This window comes from Aulonocara sp. 'chitande type north' Nkhata Bay, linkage group LG1 (assembly GCF_057382095.1).
Source record: "Aulonocara sp. 'chitande type north' Nkhata Bay isolate Kocher_YH1m ecotype deep benthic linkage group LG1, A_spYH_male_GT1.1, whole genome shotgun sequence".
NCBI lineage: Eukaryota > Metazoa > Chordata > Actinopteri > Cichliformes > Cichlidae > Aulonocara > Aulonocara sp. 'chitande type north' Nkhata Bay.
This window is the reverse complement of record NC_141344.1, coordinates 2,924,308-2,944,955: the sequence shown is the minus strand read 5'-3', so window position 1 is coordinate 2,944,955 and position 20,648 is coordinate 2,924,308. Positions and strand designations below refer to the sequence as shown.

Below are 20,648 nucleotides of genomic sequence, written 5' to 3'. Positions count from 1 at the left end.
CCATCCATTCGCCTCCACTTATCCTTTTCTCAGGCTCGCGCGGTGCGCTGGAGCCTATCCCACGTACAATACACTTTAAAATATATATAAGCTCCACTTTTAACTCCCGTAAAAGTTTATACATTACATGTCTACATCACCTATCATGGCCTCATCGGGTATCTCATATCATCTTGTTATTGTTATGTTATGCTCCTTTGATATTTTGCTAGTTTGCGTGTTTTAAAACTCTTTTTGTTTTTCTTTATATTTTTAGACCCAGATGTGTTAACCTGATCCCTGCGAAACACCAGCTCTGCGTGGATTTTGACCGCGAGTGACCGGATGTTGTTTCCGGCCTGAGGTTGCCTGAAATGCCGTGAGGCTCGTTTGAAAGATTGCGCCCGAGACCAACTCCGCCTCCAAGGCATGCCTACCTTTAGCTGCCACCAGTGAGATATCAGAGCCGGGCTCCACATATCCAATCAGGAGCATGAGCAAGACAGCTTTTGCAGACTCTCCAGAAATATACAAGTCCTTACCAACTGCTCTGCAACCCAGTGTTTCTGGTCCCCTCACTAACATCGCTTTTTGAGATATTTTTTATGAACCACCAAAAAAGCAATTTTACCCCACAGACTGGGTCTGAGGGCAGCAGCGGGGACAAATGATTGTAATGAAGCGACGGACATTTCATGGCTGGTCTTGCATAATCGTGAGTTATTATGTCATATGGTGATAAGTACATAGTTTTGCAAGAGGCATACAAGCACTGTGGAAAAAGTAATCATAAAACTGTTTTTGTGAACACCCTACGTTATGCTTTAAAAAATGTGATACATGTAATGTGATCATCAAAGAACATGATTTTTTAAAAAAAAAAAAACTTTTATTCTTATGCTTTTAAAGTATGTCAGATTATCTTAAAACACTTATTTGTATGTTATAATGTTTTTCTTACACCATGTGTAATTTTTATAGACACCTTATTCATTGTATCAATGTGTAATTATGTATCTTTGATAAATAAATAAAATATTTAATCTTGTATTTGTGTACTTTCTGGTGATTCAATAAAAAATTAGTCACATATCGCTCTGATAAACACAGATGGCTGAAAGAAATGTTTGATGGAACAAAGGAAACAAGTGTCTTGCTGCTAAACTTTTAAGTCACCATGGTTTAAATGAGAAAGTCTGTATGTAAAACATGAAAAACTCCAAACCCGGTTTAACTACAAAGGTGTACTCATTTCTTTGTAATGGTACTTTACTGTTCCAATGAAACAAAAAGAAAATCTCATTTTTAAAGTACATTTTTCGGCCATCCTGACCTATTTTCAGGGGCAAGAATGTTGATGTTAGACTGTGTTTTAAATCAGGTTGTGATCTTAAACTAACTATCACAGCACTGATTTCAGTTGTAATGTCAATTAGAATCCCAATTTGGCTTTTCTCCAGTCAGTGTTATGGTGAAATTTAACTTGTTCTTTTGTGTAATTGCACATGGCCCAGCAAAGGACCCCTTAGTAAACTGTACAGCATAAGTTTTCAATTCACTTTTGTCAGAAAACTTCACAGTATGAGAAGTTACAGCACAGTTTCTCCAAACGTGTGGTTCTTTTTCAGCCAGCGTGCTTTTAGAGCATCTACATTAGCTCATGTAGTAAAAGTACAATCAGTAAGTGTACTTTAACATTTGAGATTCCGAGTCACTCTTGCTTAGATCATGTGAACTATATCATGAACCTTTTTTTGTATAATGCATCAAACGTGTTCAAATCAGTTTATTTTCAATTTATTTTAACTAGAGACAAGCAACTCCTTTTTAGCTTCTGTTATGTATTTACCTCTCACACCTTAATCTAGATGTTAGTGTTCTCAGAGTTAACATGTCTCATGTTGCCATGTTGTATTTCTAATACCCAGCCTCAGTGTTCGCCCTGTTGACCCTCAAATCCAAACACCAATGATCTAGATATTCACAACATTCATAAGGAGATTCTTAAGGTCTTAAGTTTTGTTGTTTTTATGTTTTTATGTTTTACAAAAAAAAAACTTCACATTTTTTATATTTTTAAACGAAAGTGACATGCAAGGATATTTTTCTTTAGTGATGTTGCTTCAGCAATCTCAAATACTAATTATTCTGGGAATTTTTATGGTCAAACTATGTGATTTTCCAAATGTGTGTGTGTGTGGAGTAAAATGACCTTGTTCTTATGATGTTGTCACCGTGAATCATTTAGGATTAACAACACAAATTGTATCGATAGCAGAAACAGTCTTATAACTTATAATTCTCACACGTTACCGCTAGTTTTACAAACGCAGTCTTCTTCAGCTCTGTTTATGTAGCTTTTATGAAACTGATTTTCCATAGTACAAGTAGAATTTAATTTTTCTTTGCTCTCCAGTATAAATGCAATAATTTGCAGGCTTTTTACTGAAACTCTCACAATGCAACACTCAATGCTCAGAGCTTCATATATCAACAGCTCTGAAAATATCTTCTTTTTTAAAGTAATGTAGGACAGGATCTCTCACTCTCTGTGTCTCAAAAAAAACCCAACTAAACTGGCAATCACCACTAAACAAATGAAAGTAGTTTATGGCTTTTTTATCAGCTGCATTTCTTTCATTTATGTATTGATCCCATTGTTTATTGGTAATGCTTTTAGGTCACTGTTTTAGCATGTCTGCCTCACACTCCATTTAAACAGTTTAACAGATAGAGGTGGCATTGGAGTTTGTTGGGTGCTCCTTCTGAGACCGATCTGTTGCAGTCTGTTTGGCCACAGCTGTGGGTGCCTTCTTTGCTGATCGCTTTATTCTCTCTTCTAGCATACTCCTTAATCTTATCCAATTTCAGTTTATCCAACAACAGATGCAGCCTGTGATCCACTCATTTTAAGCATTCAACATAAGCAGCATGCCAAAATCCAAAACAAAGGCAACAGCAATTCCTTCAAACTCAGGTGAACGCCTGCAGAGCCACAGCACACACACACACCAAACCGAATAGCAAACGTAGCGGTGGGCGTGTCACAAAAACATCTTCTATGGTCAGAATCCAAACTGCGTTCAAACAAACAATACGCAGCACAAAAACACAGTTTACATACCACCGTCGTCTTCTCCTTATCTGTCAGACTAGCCGATTTTATGGGTGTAGTGTAGTGATGGGATTTCCGGCTCTTTTTAGAGATCCGGCTCTTTCGGTTCGGCTCACTAAAAAGAGCCGGCTCTTTCGGCTCCGAACCGGCTCTTCAGGTTGTTTTGTTGCTTTAATTAATTTATTATTAACAATAATATAAAATTATGCACAAAAGGAATTACTAACATAAAAACAAGTGGTTTTATTTATATATGTTTATATATAAATATATGCGGTGGCCCCTAGAGACAAAACACGTACAAACTCCAAAACACATTTCTAGCATGAACTGAACTTCCAAAGCAGAGCTACTAGATCACTTAAATTACACAATTGAAAGCATGTGTGTATTGTTTGTGTATTTATACACAGGCACTCATATATATATTCAAATAATTTAAAAAAAAGTTCATTTACCTGTTATTACCACACACCAAATCCGGTCGTTGGTACTTGCTGGCTTGTGTAGCCACAAGATAACAAAGGCTCAACACTGCGCCCAGCATCCTGGAGCACTTCTGTTGTCTTTTGTACGTGTTTTGAGTTTTTATATGCTTCTGAGTTTTTATATGCTTCTGAGTTTTTACGTGCTTCGGAGTTTGTACGTGTTTTTACGTGTTTTGGAGTTTGTACGTGTTTTTACGTGTTTTGGAGTTTGTACATGCTTCAGAGTTCGTACGTGATTTGAAGTTTGTATGTGCTTTGTCTCTAGGGGCCACCGTAAATATACTTTTATTTATTCACTCCACATAAAATGTAATAAATAAATCATATAATACAAAAATCAACTATTCACATTTCAAGTTTTAACTATTTAAATTTCAGCTTTTTCCTTTCACAAATTTAAAGTGAAAAGAACACAAAACACTGCAAACCACAACACAATTAAATATAAATTATAATAATATGAAAACTAAAAGAACATGCATATTCTCTGTCATATGGACCTGCATGAATAAACTTTCTCAATCCTTTATCTCTTTCTTAAGGTCTTAAGTTTTGTTGTTTTTATGTTTTTATGTTTTACAAAAAAAAAACTTCACATTTTTTATATTTTTAAACGAAAGTGACATGCAAGGATATTTTTCTTTAGTGATGTTGCTTCAGCAATCTCAAATACTAATTATTCTGGGAATTTTTATGGTCAAACTATGTGATTTTCCAAATGTGTGTGTGTGTGGAGTAAAATGACCTTGTTCTTATGATGTTGTCACCGTGAATCATTTAGGATTAACAACACAAATTGTATCGATAGCAGAAACAGTCTTATAACTTATAATTCTCACACGTTACCGCTAGTTTTACAAACGCAGTCTTCTTCAGCTCTGTTTATGTAGCTTTTATGAAACTGATTTTCCATAGTACAAGTAGAATTTAATTTTTCTTTGCTCTCCAGTATAAATGCAATAATTTGCAGGCTTTTTACTGAAACTCTCACAATGCAACACTCAATGCTCAGAGCTTCATATATCAACAGCTCTGAAAATATCTTCTTTTTTAAAGTAATGTAGGACAGGATCTCTCACTCTCTGTGTCTCAAAAAAACCCCAACTAAACTGGCAATCACCACTAAACAAATGAAAGTAGTTTATGGCTTTTTTATCAGCTGCATTTCTTTCATTTATGTATTGATCCCATTGTTTATTGGTAATGCTTTTAGGTCACTGTTTTAGCATGTCTGCCTCACACTCCATTTAAACAGTTTAACAGATAGAGGTGGCATTGGAGTTTGTTGGGTGCTCCTTCTGAGACCGATCTGTTGCAGTCTGTTTGGCCACAGCTGTGGGTGCCTTCTTTGCTGATCGCTTTATTCTCTCTTCTAGCATACTCCTTAATCTTATCCAATTTCAGTTTATCCAACAACAGATGCAGCCTGTGATCCACTCATTTTAAGCATTCAACATAAGCAGCATGCCAAAATCCAAAACAAAGGCAACAGCAATTCCTTCAAACTCAGGTGAACGCCTGCAGAGCCACAGCACACACACACACCAAACCGAATAGCAAACGTAGCGGTGGGCGTGTCACAAAAACATCTTCTATGGTCAGAATCCAAACTGCGTTCAAACAAACAATACGCAGCACAAAAACACAGTTTACATACCACCGTCGTCTTCTCCTTATCTGTCAGACTAGCCGATTTTATGGGTGTCACTGTGCGCCAAAGCCGAGGACGCTCAGAATGATTCGGATTAAACTGTGTCAGTCGGAGCTTTTATGGAGTCTTACAGTAAACGGATTATTGCATTTAAAAGAACTGAGAGACTTCAATTTAATTTTGTTTATGCAGCGCCAAATCACAACATCAGTCACCTCAATGCGCTTTATACTTTAAGATCTACATACAGAGAAAAACCAACAATCATATGACCTCCTATGAGCACTTTGGCGACAGTGGGAAGGAAAAACTCCAGAACCAGGCTCAGGGCTTCTACTTTCCTTCAAAATAAAAGCTTCACATGAGTCTCGATAGCAAAAATCTGACCAGTGTTGGTGTTGCAGGGTCACACTCAGGCTGTGAGGAGTTTGGCCTTCAGTCCTGATGGGAAGTGGTTAGCTTCAGCGAGCGACGACTGCACCGTCAAGGTACGACCTGATCTGACGTCTCACCTTTAATGTAAAAAATATATTTTAAGGATTGTTTTTCCCGGTACTTACATGTTGTGGTAACTCTGACTCTGTAACAGTAGATGCTGAGAAACCTTCAGAGTAACTATAACCTGCAGGAGTTACACGATGCTGTGAATGTAAACTGTGAAGCAGAACATCAGCAGCAGGAAACTGTGCAGAAAGGCTGGAAGACGTTAAAATGTTCCAGCTGGTCCTGGTTCATGTTTGGTAGTCACGTGTTCCCATAAAATAAAACGAGCGATTGAATCGCAACATTTTTAGATTCTTCTACATTTTAAAATGGTTTTAAAAGGTCCGTCTGTTGAATCACTTCAGTGTTTTAGGATTTTTAAGATCCATCTTTTCTATTAAAATAGTTTTCAGGACACTTCTTGACCCAGGTTCAGTTACATTTATTTAAATAAAGTAATAAGCTGGTGATGTGTAACGACTCGTTAGGCTAACATTTCATCGATGTTTAGAATTAAGTTTCATTTCATTTGCAGCGGTCGGATGTTCGGGTGTTTGAGAGCATCTTGGGAATTTAAAAGTGTGAACATGATGTGTTTATTCTGTAAATGCTGTGAAAGCATCAAACCGGCAGCATCCTGTAATAAAATCGCTCATTCTGATTGGCTGAAGGAGGTGAGCTCTGCTCTCTTCCTGTTCGATGACCTCAGCCCTGTCCTCTTGTCTCCATCAGCTGTGGGACCTGGCTCAGGGGAAAACCATCACGGAATTCAAATCTCACACCGCCGCCGTCAACATCGTCCAGTTCCACCCCAACGAGTACCTGCTGGCCTCCGGAAGCTCCGACAGGTACGTCGCCGCAGGCCGAGCGCCCGAGACGCAGCAGCTCGGAGCTGAAGGAGCGACTCATGAGTGGAATCAGTGTTTGTGACACTTTGTGGCTCGTTTAGTTTTTCTGTTTCATGAAGCTCAGAGGCTGCGCGAGGTTGTCCTCTCTCTGTGCCGCCAAGATTTTATTTTGGTGCTGAGTTTGATTGTTTGTGGCATTTTTTAAAATGTAACATTTCTTTTAGTCTGAAATTCTTTTACTTTTTTTCACATACATGTCCTGTGTCTTCTACATGTCCTCTGCATGTGCCACTAAATCATACATTTATAACTAAAAGTAAACAGGAAATATAATATAAATATAATAAAATGGAAATAATAACTCATCCTTTCTCCAACACAACCAGCAAGTGCACTCAGTATTTAATCATTTCTTTATTTTTGCATATGAAGTATAAATAAGTATTCCAACATGAATCACTTAAATTGATTATTATGTTTAATTTGAGGACATCGACCTGGTGTTAGAGACAGTTTATAAGTTACACCAGCAAGCAAAGCTGTAGTTTGTGGCCTGATTTTCCGATTGTCATGTGATCGTGATGGAGCCGTTAAAGCTTTGAATGTGTCACTTCAAAGAAATGAGACATTTTGTAGGTTTTGGCCTGTTTTAGTGACAGAACAGGGAGCAGGGTCATTTTTATCTCAAACAGTTTATTGATGGAATAAATCTTACTCTCATTTATGAGAATAAGAAGTGACTCAAACACATACTTTCTTCAATTAATTATAAAAATGTCTTTAGCTTAGCTTGTAGTTAGAGCTGGGTTAGGCGACCCTAACCATCCCTCAGGTTCCTGGGGACTTCCCATGATGCACTGAGAGGTGCACTTTGCCCTCCACTCCCTCTTTTGTTCGTGTTTCGTTCCTCTTTTCTCTTTCTCCTCATTTACTGACTTGTCACTGCTGACCGTGGATCTGTTGGAGGTCTCTTCCTGTTCCTCAGCCGTGTTGTAGCGTCTTCACCTGACACTATAAAACACCTACAGGTGTCTCTAATGAGCTGCAGCTGTATGAACTCTGCATGTGCTTGCAGGACCATCAAGCTGTGGGATCTGGAGAAGTTTACGATGATCGGCTCGTTGGAGGGCGACACGACTCCGGTCAGGTGAGTTTTTCCCCGTTGCAGCAGGGTGTAACTGGAATGTGACCTCTGACCCCTGTCCCTGTGGTTTCAGGTGTATATGTTTTAGCCCAGATGGCTCCTGCCTGTACAGCGGCGCCACGGACTCGCTGCGGGTCTTCGGCTGGGAACCGGACCGCTGCTTTGACGCGGTGCCGGTGAGCTGGGGAAAGGTGTCTGACCTCGCCATCTGCAACCAGCAGCTGGTGTGTAGCTCCGCCCACCGCTCAGTAACAGTACTGTGCAGAAGTTTTAGGTAATCTTAATCTTCCACCTTCTCCATATGTCAGATCGGCGTGTCTCATCAGCTGTCGAGTGTGTCGTCCTACGTGGTCGATCTGAAGAGGGTAAAGAAGAGCGGTGGCGCCGTGATCCAGGGGATCATCCAGGACGACCAGCCGCTCACAGAGCCGAAGAAGGACCCCAAAGGAGCGGCACTGCGAAAGAACTACGAGAGACCCACGACCACCTGCAGATCGCAGAGGTACGGCACACTGAGAGACAGGAGAAAATACTCCAGATACTGCAAGTACTGACTCCTGGATTTAAAGTTTTATACATGAGCCACTGGTTTCATTCATCAAACACTCAGATCACATGTCATATATATATATATATATATATATATATATATATATATATATAATAAATATATATATATAATAAATATATATATATAATAAATATATATATATAATAAATATATATATATATAATAAATAAATATATATATATATATATAATAATATATATATATATATATATAATAATATATATATATATATATATATAATAATATATATATATAATAATATATATATATATATAAAATCTTATTTGACTTCAGTGGAAAAGTTTCGCTTCCAGATTCTTTAATAAAAGTAAATAAAGTAAAAAATTTGCAGTTTTTCTTCTAAAAACAAACAAACAAATGTTTGTGATGTCATCAGGTTGAAGCACCGTTCAGAGTCTGACAGGCGGAGCCCCGAAGGGGAGAGGCGGAGCCCTAGCGAGGACGAGGCGGACGAGAAGCTGTCGTCTGCTGAGATCCACAACGCCGAGGACTACAAGGCCATCTTCCAGCCAAAGAGCGCCATCTGTAGGTGGACCCGGAGCATCGCAGCTCAGATGTTGAATAACGAATACAGTTATACGTACATACAACGAGATCTGTGAAATATTGCTATTGAAAAGGACGCTGAGTTCATCTTTAATCAACACTGCACCAACAAAATCTGTGTTTAGTTTCCCCGAAAGCTTCTATTTCCTCACCTGTTGATCCACCTGCAGCATCGCCATCAGTTCTGCTCTGGCTGATTTTGAGAAGCAGGCCATATTTGAAAAGTGAGAGGAGTAAACATTACTCGCTGTAAGAGCCAAACAGGATGGGAGGATCTGATTGGTTCTTTGTGCCTTTTTAAAATATTCATCCTAATGAGGACAAAGACACTCTCGTCATTTCTTCTTTTGTTTTCATGTCGTCACATTTATTTTGCAGTCTGAGCTCCTCGTTCTCCTCTCTTCCAGCTCGCACTCCTCCTAAGATGTCGGAGCCTTTTCCCGCTCCTCCAGAGGACGGTGAGTCCAGCACAGCTTCACGTTTCTGTGAGACATCAGGAGACGACGCGCCTCCGACGTTTCAGTTTATAGATGAAACACGAACAATAAATCACGTGTTCGACAGTGAAAAACACACGACACAAAAACACACGACAGAGGTGTTTCAGCTCCTGTTTTGTGGTTACTGGGTCGTTTCCTGATGATTTCTTCTTCTGCTCAGAGTCCATTTTGGCGATCAGCCGGCAGCTGAAGGACATAAAGACTCATTTTCCTGATAAACAGCAGGTCAGTGAACGCAGCAGCCGTGTGTCTGTGTGGAAACATGGACGCCTTAGGACAGCGGACTATAAATGCAACGAACCTATCAGAGCTTGGGTTGGGTGAGAGCTGAAACATCCTGAAGCACCTCAAAATTAAACTCTGTGACGGCCCTGGCAAATCTACACATCCTAAACAAATCTCTGCACCTGCAAGCCGCTTTGCAGCCCACCTTCTCCTATTCCGCCAGCCTGAGGAACTGAGCAGGTGTCAACAGGTGACATCAAGTCGGAGCCAATTACTGCAGGTAGAAATGATCATTCACCTTTTGTCTAAAGCCTTCCTGACTGATGCGATCCTTAAATGTGATTTAAGCTGTGTGGGAACATTGGAGGCATAGACAGGAAATGAGGTTTAATCACAAACTCAGCTCAGTTTGTCCAGTTATTTGAGTCTGAAAGTGGTGCTAGGGGAAAAAAGTGGTTAATTCAGTCATTTTATTAACGCCCTTTAGATTAACTCAACTCACCTCTTGGTCATGTCATTTTCAAATCTACAGTGATGGTGTGTCAAACACTCCTTTTTACTGCTCTTTTAAATATTTGTGTCCACACGATGCCGACGTAGGCTTCCAGCACTTGGCCAGTAAAGCTAGTTTCTCTTCTAGTAAGGACATATTCAGTTTCCACAAGTCTTTTTTTTCTAGCTTTTTGTAGAGCTTCTCATATAATCCTCTGTCTAAAACCAGAGATCGTCTACATTACACAGCATATAGAAAAAACACAGTAGCTCCATTTTAATTGTTGTAATTTCAACAGTTATTTAGCTGATTTTAGTTTTGTAGTCCCTTCAGTTTGTGTTTTAAGGGTATCAATCTGTTTTAAAGTGCTTTTATAACTTGTTAAAAGTGTTTTATATTAAATAAATTCGAGTTAAGTAAGTAAAAATTATATGAATCTTCATGATGTTCAAACAGTTGAAACTGAGGCTTGAGCTTCTCTAACATCTTTTTGTTGTTTCTGGGTTTTTGTTTCTCTGCATGCTGTCAATTAGAGGCCGAAGAGCTAATGAAGCTGGTCGGCTTTGATCTGATCGCCACACAGAGACGTTTACGGGATCGAAGCGTCTGAAATCCTCCTGAAAAGGATCGTGTTTTTACATTTTCCCTCATAAACATCTGTCTGACTGCAGCTTTCAATATTTGCCATGTCGTTGTCGTTAGAATGCAAACACCCTGTTGACACTTTACTCACGCAGGAAGCTGCATGAATATTTAATCGCCTGTAATATAAAGACTGCGAGCACTCGTGTGTCGCCTGTTTCCAGCCTGCGGAAAACAGAAAAACAACAGGGAGCATTAAAGCTAACCTCTGGGCCCTCAGTCAGTTCATTACAAGCAGACGAAGCGAGAGACAACAGAGCAAATAAACAGAACAACAGCGAGTCTTCCAACATGGCAGGTTCAAAGGTGATTTAAGGAAACAGCACTTTGTAACGCGCTGTTCACACAGTCGCCCTCGACTCTGTAAAGGCAGTGTGGTTATTATAATACAGAGGAAATGCTCAAATCTGCTGAATGTTTCATATGTTCTTCACTTTATTAAAGCCAGTCCTGTAGTGATGTGCAGCTGGCTGGTTTTTCAAGTGTTCAGGCTTTTTAATGCTTTTGTGATCAAAGTGTCCAAAGAGGTCACGCAGCACAGCCTCGGGTCTTTATTGCTAACTATAATCATTACTAAGACAGCAGCTTCACTTTAATTATGATATTTATCTTATGTAAAACCAACAAAAAAGTGAAGCCAACGATGAAGTGCCAAACTCTGCAGTTCCTCTAACGTCCACCGGAGGCTCCAGCACTGAGTCAGTCCCCATAGATAGGGATGGGTATCGTTGAAGTTTTATCCAATACCAGTACCAATCCGGTACTTTTGAAACGGTGCCGGTGCTTAAAGAATCAAGAACACAAACTTTGTCCAAAAACCTCTCATGTTTAGCTGTTTTTTTGTAAAAAGATAACAATGTTAGCCTTTTCTGCAGCTATGGGGGATTTATGGCATCACTCTTGGCTGGAAGCAGTGCTTAAACAATGGAAAAAACACAAACTTTGTCCAAAAACCTCATGTTTAACTGTTTCCCAATTTTTCTTTGGTCATTTTAGCCTTTTTGGCCAGCGTGCAGGGAGTATCTGCCATCAAACAAGAGGACAGCCGCATGTAGCTATGATGATGTTTGCTAGTTCACCTTACATGCATTAATGTAATAACGTGGTTAGCCTACTCAACGTAAATTACACACGAACAACATTAAGCTACTCACGCAGAGAAGAACGGCTGCTGCTGCATCATCATCCTCATCATTTCTGCTACACTGGCAGGGCTAGGGGCCAGGACTCTATTTTTCGGGTTTTTGGGGGATGTTGCAAACTCCGGGTCCGATAACAGGCACCACACCCGCAGTAGATGTGCTCGGTGTGAGGTCTCGCAGCAAGCTATCAAATACGGCGCATTTCTCGGCTTTTAAAAAAAACGCTATGCGTTGCCAGGTGTTTCATCAGATTTGAGGTGTTACCTCCTTTGACAGTATCACAGTATCAGCTTAAAGCACTTGTTGCAGGCTGCTGAGTTTGCATCTTTTGCTGTGAAATACAGCCAGACTTTGACCGCTTCGCCTTGGGCATTTTTAATCTGTAGCTCTGCTCTAAAAGAACGGACGTACCTGGGCCTGCCTACTACGCTCGCAAAGGTAAGTGTAGTGTGCAAGTGTATGACATCTCAGTAAAAAAAAAGGACCAAAATGAAGCCTGAACTTCGGCCTCTGTGATCGTTTTAATTATCCAGTTGTTCAGTGATGACGCGACGAATCCTACTTCCGGGTCTAAAGTAGTCTGCGTTTAATAGGCTTTTGTGTTGTTAACATGTTTAATGTTATGTATTTTCTTCTATTTGATCTCAAAAAGCTCCTAAAACAGTCAGCGACCACTGTTGACCTCCCTCGGCTTTTATTACCGCTAATCATTTATTTAAGCTCAGTTTTTAAAACCTTACGATGTAACTACAGCCCAGCCCATGCAGCAGTATATGAATGACTAACCTCGTATTGTGGATGGATTATCTCAGTTGTTCTCCTGGCTGAAGTTTGGTCCTTTTACAGCATCCTGCCATGCGATTACATTTGTTCCTGACCACCGAGAACACTCACATTAACTTTTATCGAGTGGAAAAAAAGTTAGCTTGTTTATATTATGCTAACATAGCTGTGTCGCTAGCGGTCACGCAGCACATCATTATATACCAGCTAGCCCAACTTCAGTAACCCTACAAACGTCACTGCTGTTTAGTTTTCTGTCTTCATTTATGCTGGAAGTGATAGCAGAGCTGTACATTTTAATTTGTTTCCAAAACCCCGCAGTCAGGACATGCTATATTGTATTTAGATAGAAGCTAGCGAGCTAACTCCCTGCTAACTTCTAACTCCGTTAAATGTCATAAATTCAGTTTTCATGGATGCCTGGATGTTAAACTCAATTGTTACACCTGGTAGAGCAGAACGCTGATCATTTTATTAAAGATGAAAGACTTTAGACAGTTTTTCAACTCTCAGTAATCCCATAGTGATCGTTTGATATATGGACCTGCAGCGGAGTTTAGACCCAGACACGGCTAGTGACGTCAGACTGAACAACCGGATAGCACGAAAAAATACTAGCATTTCTCAGAAACGTAGGTTAGATTACAGCTAATGCTAACCTGATGACTGGACAGACGTCAGGCTGTTAAACATAAAAACCTTTGTGTGTTGTTGCTGTTTGGGGATTTCCTCTATCTTTCAACTCGAGACTCGAGGTGGAGAGATTGAACCAAATATCGATAATATCGATACTGGCATGAACAGATGTAGCCCACTGAGTGGGTTAAATACGTTTTGTTTTTGTTTTTTAAATGAAACATTGCCATGGAAAGTGTCTGAACCTTTTTGTGTTGACTGTTACATCTGTTTTGTTTATAGCACATTTGACCCAGAGTGCTTCAGAGGCGGGCACAATTACGTTCCAGCTCTCCTAAAAAACTAAATATATAAAAAGCTGAAAGGTGTATTTTATTATATTAACTATAGGGCTGTGTATCATCACTGATTTCTTGAATCAATTCAATTCAAATGGATTTGAATCTGGGAAATTTTGCCTCAGACAGTCAGAAATATTATAATTCTGATCACTAGTATTAGTATTTATTTATTTATTGTCATTGTCAAGAACAATGAAATTGCGTTTGGGGCTTCCATACACCCCAAAAAAAAAAAAAAAAAAAAAAAAAAAAGAAGAAAATAATAAATAAATACCCCTTAAAACCCAAGTGTACACTAATCAGTACATATACATATTTTACATATATAAAAAGAAAGCTGACATTTGTGAGACTTTATCAGAGCTGTGAGCATCACAGCAGATGCCTTTGTGTCAAAGTAACTGAAGACAAAACAGAAAAACATGAAGGAAATTTTCCTGGTCTGGCTTTTTCTAACAGATAACCTTAAAAATATTCTGCAGACGAACAGAAACGGAAGAAAACCATGAATCAACATCTGAACATTACCTGATGCTGCTGAAGTGAAGCAGAGCAAAGTTAAAGAAGTTTCTATTAGAGATACAGTTAAACATTTTGCATAATTTAAAAAGTTGAGCCTAGATAGCTAGCTAGCCTGGATAGATTTGAAAACGCGTCCACACTAGTGTTTTCAATCGTTTTCACAGAGTTGTGCGTCCACATTGAAACAGCTGAAAACGCTTACGGTTCCAGTCCTGCGCATGTGTAAAATGCAAGAAGATTCGACCTGCCTCATTTCTGTCTGCCGCTTATTTACTTTCCGGCTCTTTGAAACGTCGCAGCAAAATGTTGAGGAAAAGCAGCGAGTTTTTTAAATGGACTAACAATGAGGTGGAGTTGTTGCTCCGAGTAACACAAAAGTACAAAGTTGCCAAAGCGAGTGAGAATTACAGAATTTGAAAAAAATAGTGATGGGATTTCCAGCTCTTTTTAGAGATCCGGCTCTTTCGGTTCGGCTCACTAAAAAGAGCCGGCTCTTTCGGCTCCGAACCGGCTCTTCAGGTTGTTTTGTTGCTTTAGTTAATTTATTATTAACAATAATATAAAATTATGCACAAAAGGAATTACTAACGTAAAAAAAAGTGGTTTTATTTATATATAAATATATGCGGTGGCCCCTAGAGACAAAACACGTACAAACTCCAAAACACATTTCTAGCATGAACTGAACTTCCAAAGCAGAGCTACTAGATCACTTAAATTACACAATTGAAAGCATGTGTGTATTTGTGTATTTATACACAGGCACTCATATATATTCAAATAATTAAAAAAAAAAAAAGTTCATTTACCTGTTACTACCACACACCAAATCCGGTCGTTGGTACTTGCTGGCTTGTGTAGCCAGTAGGTAACAAAAGCTCAACACTGCGCCCAGCATCCTGGAGCACTTCTGTTGATTTTGTACGTGTTTTGAGTTTTTATGTGCTCCTGAGTTTTTACGTGCTTCAGAGTTTGTACGTGTTTGTACATGTTTTGGAGTTTGTACGTGTTTTTACGTGTTTTGGAGTTTGCACGTGCTTCAGGGTTTGTACGTGCTTCAGAGTTCATACATGTTTTGGAGTTTTGTACGTGTTTGTACATGTTTTGGAGTTTGTACGTGTTTTTACGTGTTTTGGAGTTTGCACGTGCTTCAGGGTTTGTACGTGCTTCAGAGTTCGTACGTGTTTTGGAGTTTTGTACGTGTTTGTACGTGTTTTGGAGTTTGTACGTGTTTTTACGTGTTTTTGAGTTTGTACGTGCTTCAGGGTTTGTACGTGCTTCAGAGTTCATACGTGTTTTGGAGTTTTTACGTGCTTTGTCTCTAGGGGCCACCGTAAATATACTTTTATTTATTCACTCCACATAAAATGTAATAAATAAATCATAATACAAAAATCAACTATTCACATTTCAACTTTTAACTATTTAAATTTTCAGCTTTTTCCTTTTACAAATTTAAAGTGAAACAACACAAAACACCGCAAACCACAACACAATTAAATATAACTTATAATATGAAAACAAAAAGAACATGCATATTCTCTGTCATGCATGAACTTTCTGAATCCTTTATCATCTGCAACTGAGTATAGTTGTGGATGATTACTATCCGGTTGTTCAGTGATGACGCGACGAATCCTACTTCCGGGTCTAAAGTAGTCTGTGTTTAATATGGCTTTTGTGTTGTTAACATGTTTAATGTTATGTATTTTCTTCTATTTAATCTCAAAAAGCTCCTAAAACAGTCAGTGATCACTGTTGACCTCCCTCGGCTTTTATTACCACTAATCATTTATTTAAGCTCAGTTTTTAAAACCTTAGGATGTAACTACAGCCCAGCCCATGCAGCAGTATATGAATGACTAACCTCGTATTGTGGATGGATTATCTCAGTTGTTCTCCTGGCTGAAGTTTGGTCCTTTTACAGCATCCTGCCATGCGATTACATTTGTTCCTGACCACCGAGAACACTCACGTTAACTTTTATCGAGTGGGAAAAAAAGTTAGCTTGTTTATATTATGCTAACATAGCTGTGTCGCAATCACGTAGCACATCATTATATACCAGCTAGCCAAACTTCAGTAACCCTACAAACGTCACTGCTATTTAGTTTTCTGTCTTCATTTATGCTGGAAGTGATAACAGAGCTGTACGTTTTAATTTGTTTCCAAAACCCCGCATTCAGGACATGCTATATTGTATTTAGATAGAAGCTAGCGAGCTAACTTCCTGCTAACTTCTAACTCCGTTAAATGTCATAAATTCAGTTTTCATGGAGAGGAGGTGGAGGTAAGTGACGGAAGTGAGAGGTAAGTGACGGAAGTGATGTTGTAGGTGACGTCAGACGCCGGAGATTTTGGCGGAGAAAAAGCAAATGGTAGCATAGAGTTTAACAAAGGTTTTCCAAGCTTCAGTATTTCCAAATATACTAATCAATTGTCATATAACTAACAACATCTGTTTTATCATCTCTAACACCCTGGAGGACAACGGGGAGAGTTTAGACGCTCTCCAAGATTACATCGACCGCTGTTTTCAAGATTTAGTAATGCATAAGGCCCAGAGTGCATCTTCCCCGGCCAAAATCGAGACGCCGTCATCGAAGAGAAGTCGCCAGGCAGACTCCCCCGGTACAACATCGCCTGCCGGCAAAGACATCGCAGAAATCCTGGAGTCCATCGACAAGCGATTGTCCAGTTTCGATGCGAGGCTGTCCCTGGTGGAGATCTTACACCGGGAATTTAAATCTCTGAGAGAATCCCTGGAATTCAGCCAGCGGCAGGTGGAAACGCTTGCCGCTGAAAATGCCACGCTACGGGAGTCGGTTAAATCTCTCACCGATAACGTGACCCAGCTAAACATTGAAAATAAAAAAATAAAAGAGTCCGTTATCGATTAGCATGAGAGATAATCTTGTGTTTTCTGGTATTCCAGAAACTGCCGGAGAGGACGCAGAGGCAACGGTGAAAAGCTTCATTAAAATCCACCTGAAGCTGCCGGAGGACACCGTAAAGAACATCGACTTCGATAGAGTACATCGCTTGGGGGGCGCGCGGTCGCGGACCGGGAGACCACGGCCTATTGTGGCCAAATTCAGCCAATTCAAACAAAAGGAACAGGTGAAGAGTCGCGGCAGAGAGCTGAAAGGAACGGACTTCAGCGTGAACGACCAGTTCCCCAAAGAGATCCTGGAACGACGCAAGGTCCTGTTCCCAGTTCGACGTAGCTTTATCCAGAAAGGCTCCCGTGCTGTCATCGCTGTGGACCGGCTCTACGTGGACGGACAGCTGTACCGCGACCCCGGCACCACACCGTGGTTATACTGACTGCACTCCAGATAAGAACCCGCTACACTCTTTTCTTATTCATTCACACTTTCTCCTTTAAAATGTGTTTAACCTAGTAATATCAGTAGGATGTCATAGCAGATATAACACCGTCACCCTCCGTCATTGCTTTAATTGGAATGTTTCCGTTTCATTTCCTTTTTTTTGTTGTCGCTCACAGTTCATGTGGTTTCTTTCTTTCTCTTGTCTTTCACTGCTGTGGTCACCTACTTCCCCACTCACCTACAAACAACACCCTCTATTTCTCCATATTTTCACAACACGATCACGCAAACACATCAGCTCAACGGCAGCACATTCACAACAGCCTCACAGCACGCACAGACTTGCAGGACACATAAGCAAGCCACGCTTGTTCATATTAGTGAATATTCACACACATAGTCAGACTTATGGAGTCTCTCACCACACTTCTTTTTCTCTTTCTATTTACAAACAAGGGATGTTTCCATATTCTCTCCACCTGTCTAAACGAAACACCCAGCATACATCATTAAACATACACGCACAATTAAGGGCATGCTGAGGTTTGTCACATGGAATGTAAATGGAGCTGGCACCAGAGGAAAGAGGTTAAAAATATTTAACCAGCTTAAAAAACTACAGGCAGATGTTATTTTATTACAAGAAACTCACAAACCTGTCACAGGTTTAAATGAACTTAAAACACCTGAGTTTCCTAACGTGTTTGCAGCCGGTTATAATTCTAGACAACGGGGAGTAGCAATTTTAATACATAAAAATGTTAATTTTACAGTACTCGATACAGTTATAGATCCAGAGGGTAGATTTCTAATTATTAAACTATCAATATTGAACAAAAAACTATGTATTGTTAGTATATATGGTCCAAATGTTGATGAACCCTCATTCTTCCACGGTTTTTTTAGTGCACTCTCTGAACACCTTGATTGCACACTCATTCTTGGCGGTGACCTCAACCTTGGACTAAATGAAGAAATGGATAGGCTCAACACAACAGGAACTCAGCGTAATTGGCAGTCCACAAATATAATCAAACAGTATATGAACGACTTTGGTCTTTGCGATGCATGGCGCTCTCTTCACCCCACCAGTAAGGAATATACTTTTTTCTCGCATGTTCATCACTCTTACTCTCGTCTGGATTATTTTTTGGTCAGCAGCTCACTGCTGTGTGACATTTCAGACACTGAGATTCATCCTATAGCTGTCAGCGATCATGCTCCTGTATCTTTAATACTAATGCACAAGAATAATACTACGCCAAGTAAAAACTGGAGATTTAATATATCACTACTTAAAGATGAAGACTTTATTAAATACTTTAAAAAGGAATGGACTTCATATTTAGACTTTAATGACACTCCCGGAATATCTGCTTCTGTTCTATGGGAAGCAGGGAAAGCTGTGATGAGAGGTAAAATAATTTCTTTCTCATCACATAAAAAGAAAGAAGAAAACAAAAATATTCAGGAATTAGAAAAAAACATCAAATCACTAGAAGAAGCCTACGCGTCCCACCAAGATCAGGAAACATTGAACAAAATATGCAAAACAAAACTAGAATTAAATGAAACTATTAATAAAAAAACACAATTCCTTATACAAAGACTTCGCTTGCAGAATTTTGAACACAGTAACAAATCAGGTCGATTTCTAGCTAACCAGCTAAAAATAAATAAAGAAAAAACAACTATATGTGCTGCTAAAGATTTATCGGGGAACACAATATATGATCCTGGAAGAATAAACAACATTTTTAGGGATTTCTATGAAACTTTATACTCACCACAAATAAACCCATCTAAAAATGAAATTGATCTGTTTCTTGACAACGTAACTCTTCCAAAATTACTAGACAGTCAAGCAATGGAATTGGATTCGCCACTGACGCCAAGTGAACTCCAGGAAGCCCTGATAAGTATGCCCAATAATAAGGCTCCAGGTCCAGACGGCTTCCCTGCAGAATTCTACAAAGAATTCTGGACAATTTTGGCACCAGTATTCCACAGCATGTTGCAGGAAATCGAGGAAAAGGGCAGACTACCACCAAATATGAATTCTGCCAACATTAGTCTCCTGCTAAAACCAGGCAAAGACCCTTTATTTCCCTCAAGCTATCGTCCAATTTCTCTTTTAAATGTAGACCTTAAAATAATCTGCAAAGCTCTCTCAAAGAGATTAGAGAAAATGACCCCCCTCTTAATTCATCCTGACCAAACTGGTTTCATAAAAGGTCGGCACTCCTCAACAAACACTCGTAGATTACTTAATTTAATAGACTACTCATACGATAAAAACATCGAAGCCATAATATTATCTCTAGATGCAGAAAAAGCATTTGACAGAGTTAATTGGAAATTTTTATTCGCAACTTTACACAAATTTGGTTTTGGAAACTCTTTCATAAACTGGATAAGAATATTATACAATTCCCCAACGGCTCGTATCAGAACAAATGACCAGACATCCTCCAGCTTCTGTCTCCTGAGGGGCACCAGACAGGGATGCCCACTCTCCCCCTCACTTTTTGCAATTTTTATCGAACCTCTAGCAGCAGCATTTAGACAGGCTACAACAATTAAGGGCATAAAATGTAAGAACATAGAACATAAAATCAGTCTCTATGCGGATGATGTGTTGCTTTTTCTGCAAAACACACAAACCAACCTCTCTGAGGTAATTACTTTAATAAACTGGTTTTCAAGAGTTTCAGATTATTCAATTAACTGGCCAAAATCTACAGTTCTCCCCATTAACTGCTCCTTCCATAATTCTTCCTCTGCCCCACTGCAATCCGGAAATATTAAATATTTAGGTATTAATATCTCTCCTAAGCTTTCAGACTTAACTAAACTAAACCACATCCCACTTCTAAAGAAAGTAGAAGGCGATCTGACTAGATGGAAATCTTTACCCATATCACTCATGGGAAGGGTCGCCACTATAAAAATGATGATCTTGCCAAAAATAAATTACTTATTTTTGATGATCCCTAACAAACCATCACAAGATTGGTTCAGATCTCTGGATTCATATATTTCCAAATTCCTTTGGAAAGATAAACCCCCGCGTATTAGCTTAAAAACGCTACAAAGAACCAAGGATAGAGGAGGATTAGATCTGCCTAATTTTCACCAATACTTCTTAGCCAACAGGCTTCAGTTCATCTCAGAATGGTTAAAACA

The 20,648-nt window shown here is 39.4% G+C and overlaps 1 protein-coding gene across 5 annotated transcripts in view; it reads left to right on the top strand.

The window, feature by feature from the left end:
• The window catches only part of LOC147338496 (uncharacterized), a 59,257-nt gene that overhangs the window by 32,851 nt on the left and 5,758 nt on the right, over positions 1-20,648 (top strand). For 2 of the 5 annotated variants that reach the window (XR_015129177.1, XM_086293370.1), the window contains exons 27-33: positions 5,638-5,721; positions 6,449-6,564; positions 7,640-7,711; positions 7,782-7,932; positions 8,017-8,210; positions 8,677-8,825; positions 9,254-9,304. Coding sequence is in view for 3 of the 5 variants with exons in the window: in XM_086293370.1 (XP_086149496.1) it covers positions 5,638-5,721; positions 6,449-6,564; positions 7,640-7,711; positions 7,782-7,932; positions 8,017-8,210; positions 8,677-8,825; positions 9,254-9,304 (817 nt within the window). In the remaining 2 variants the exon portion in view is untranslated. Of the gene's footprint in view, positions 1-5,637; positions 5,722-6,448; positions 6,565-7,639; positions 7,712-7,781; positions 7,933-8,016; positions 8,211-8,676; positions 8,826-9,253; positions 10,469-10,597; positions 13,880-20,648 lie in introns of those variants that run through there. The other 3 variants (XR_015129182.1, XM_086293495.1, XM_086293279.1) reach the window with 3 other exon arrangements.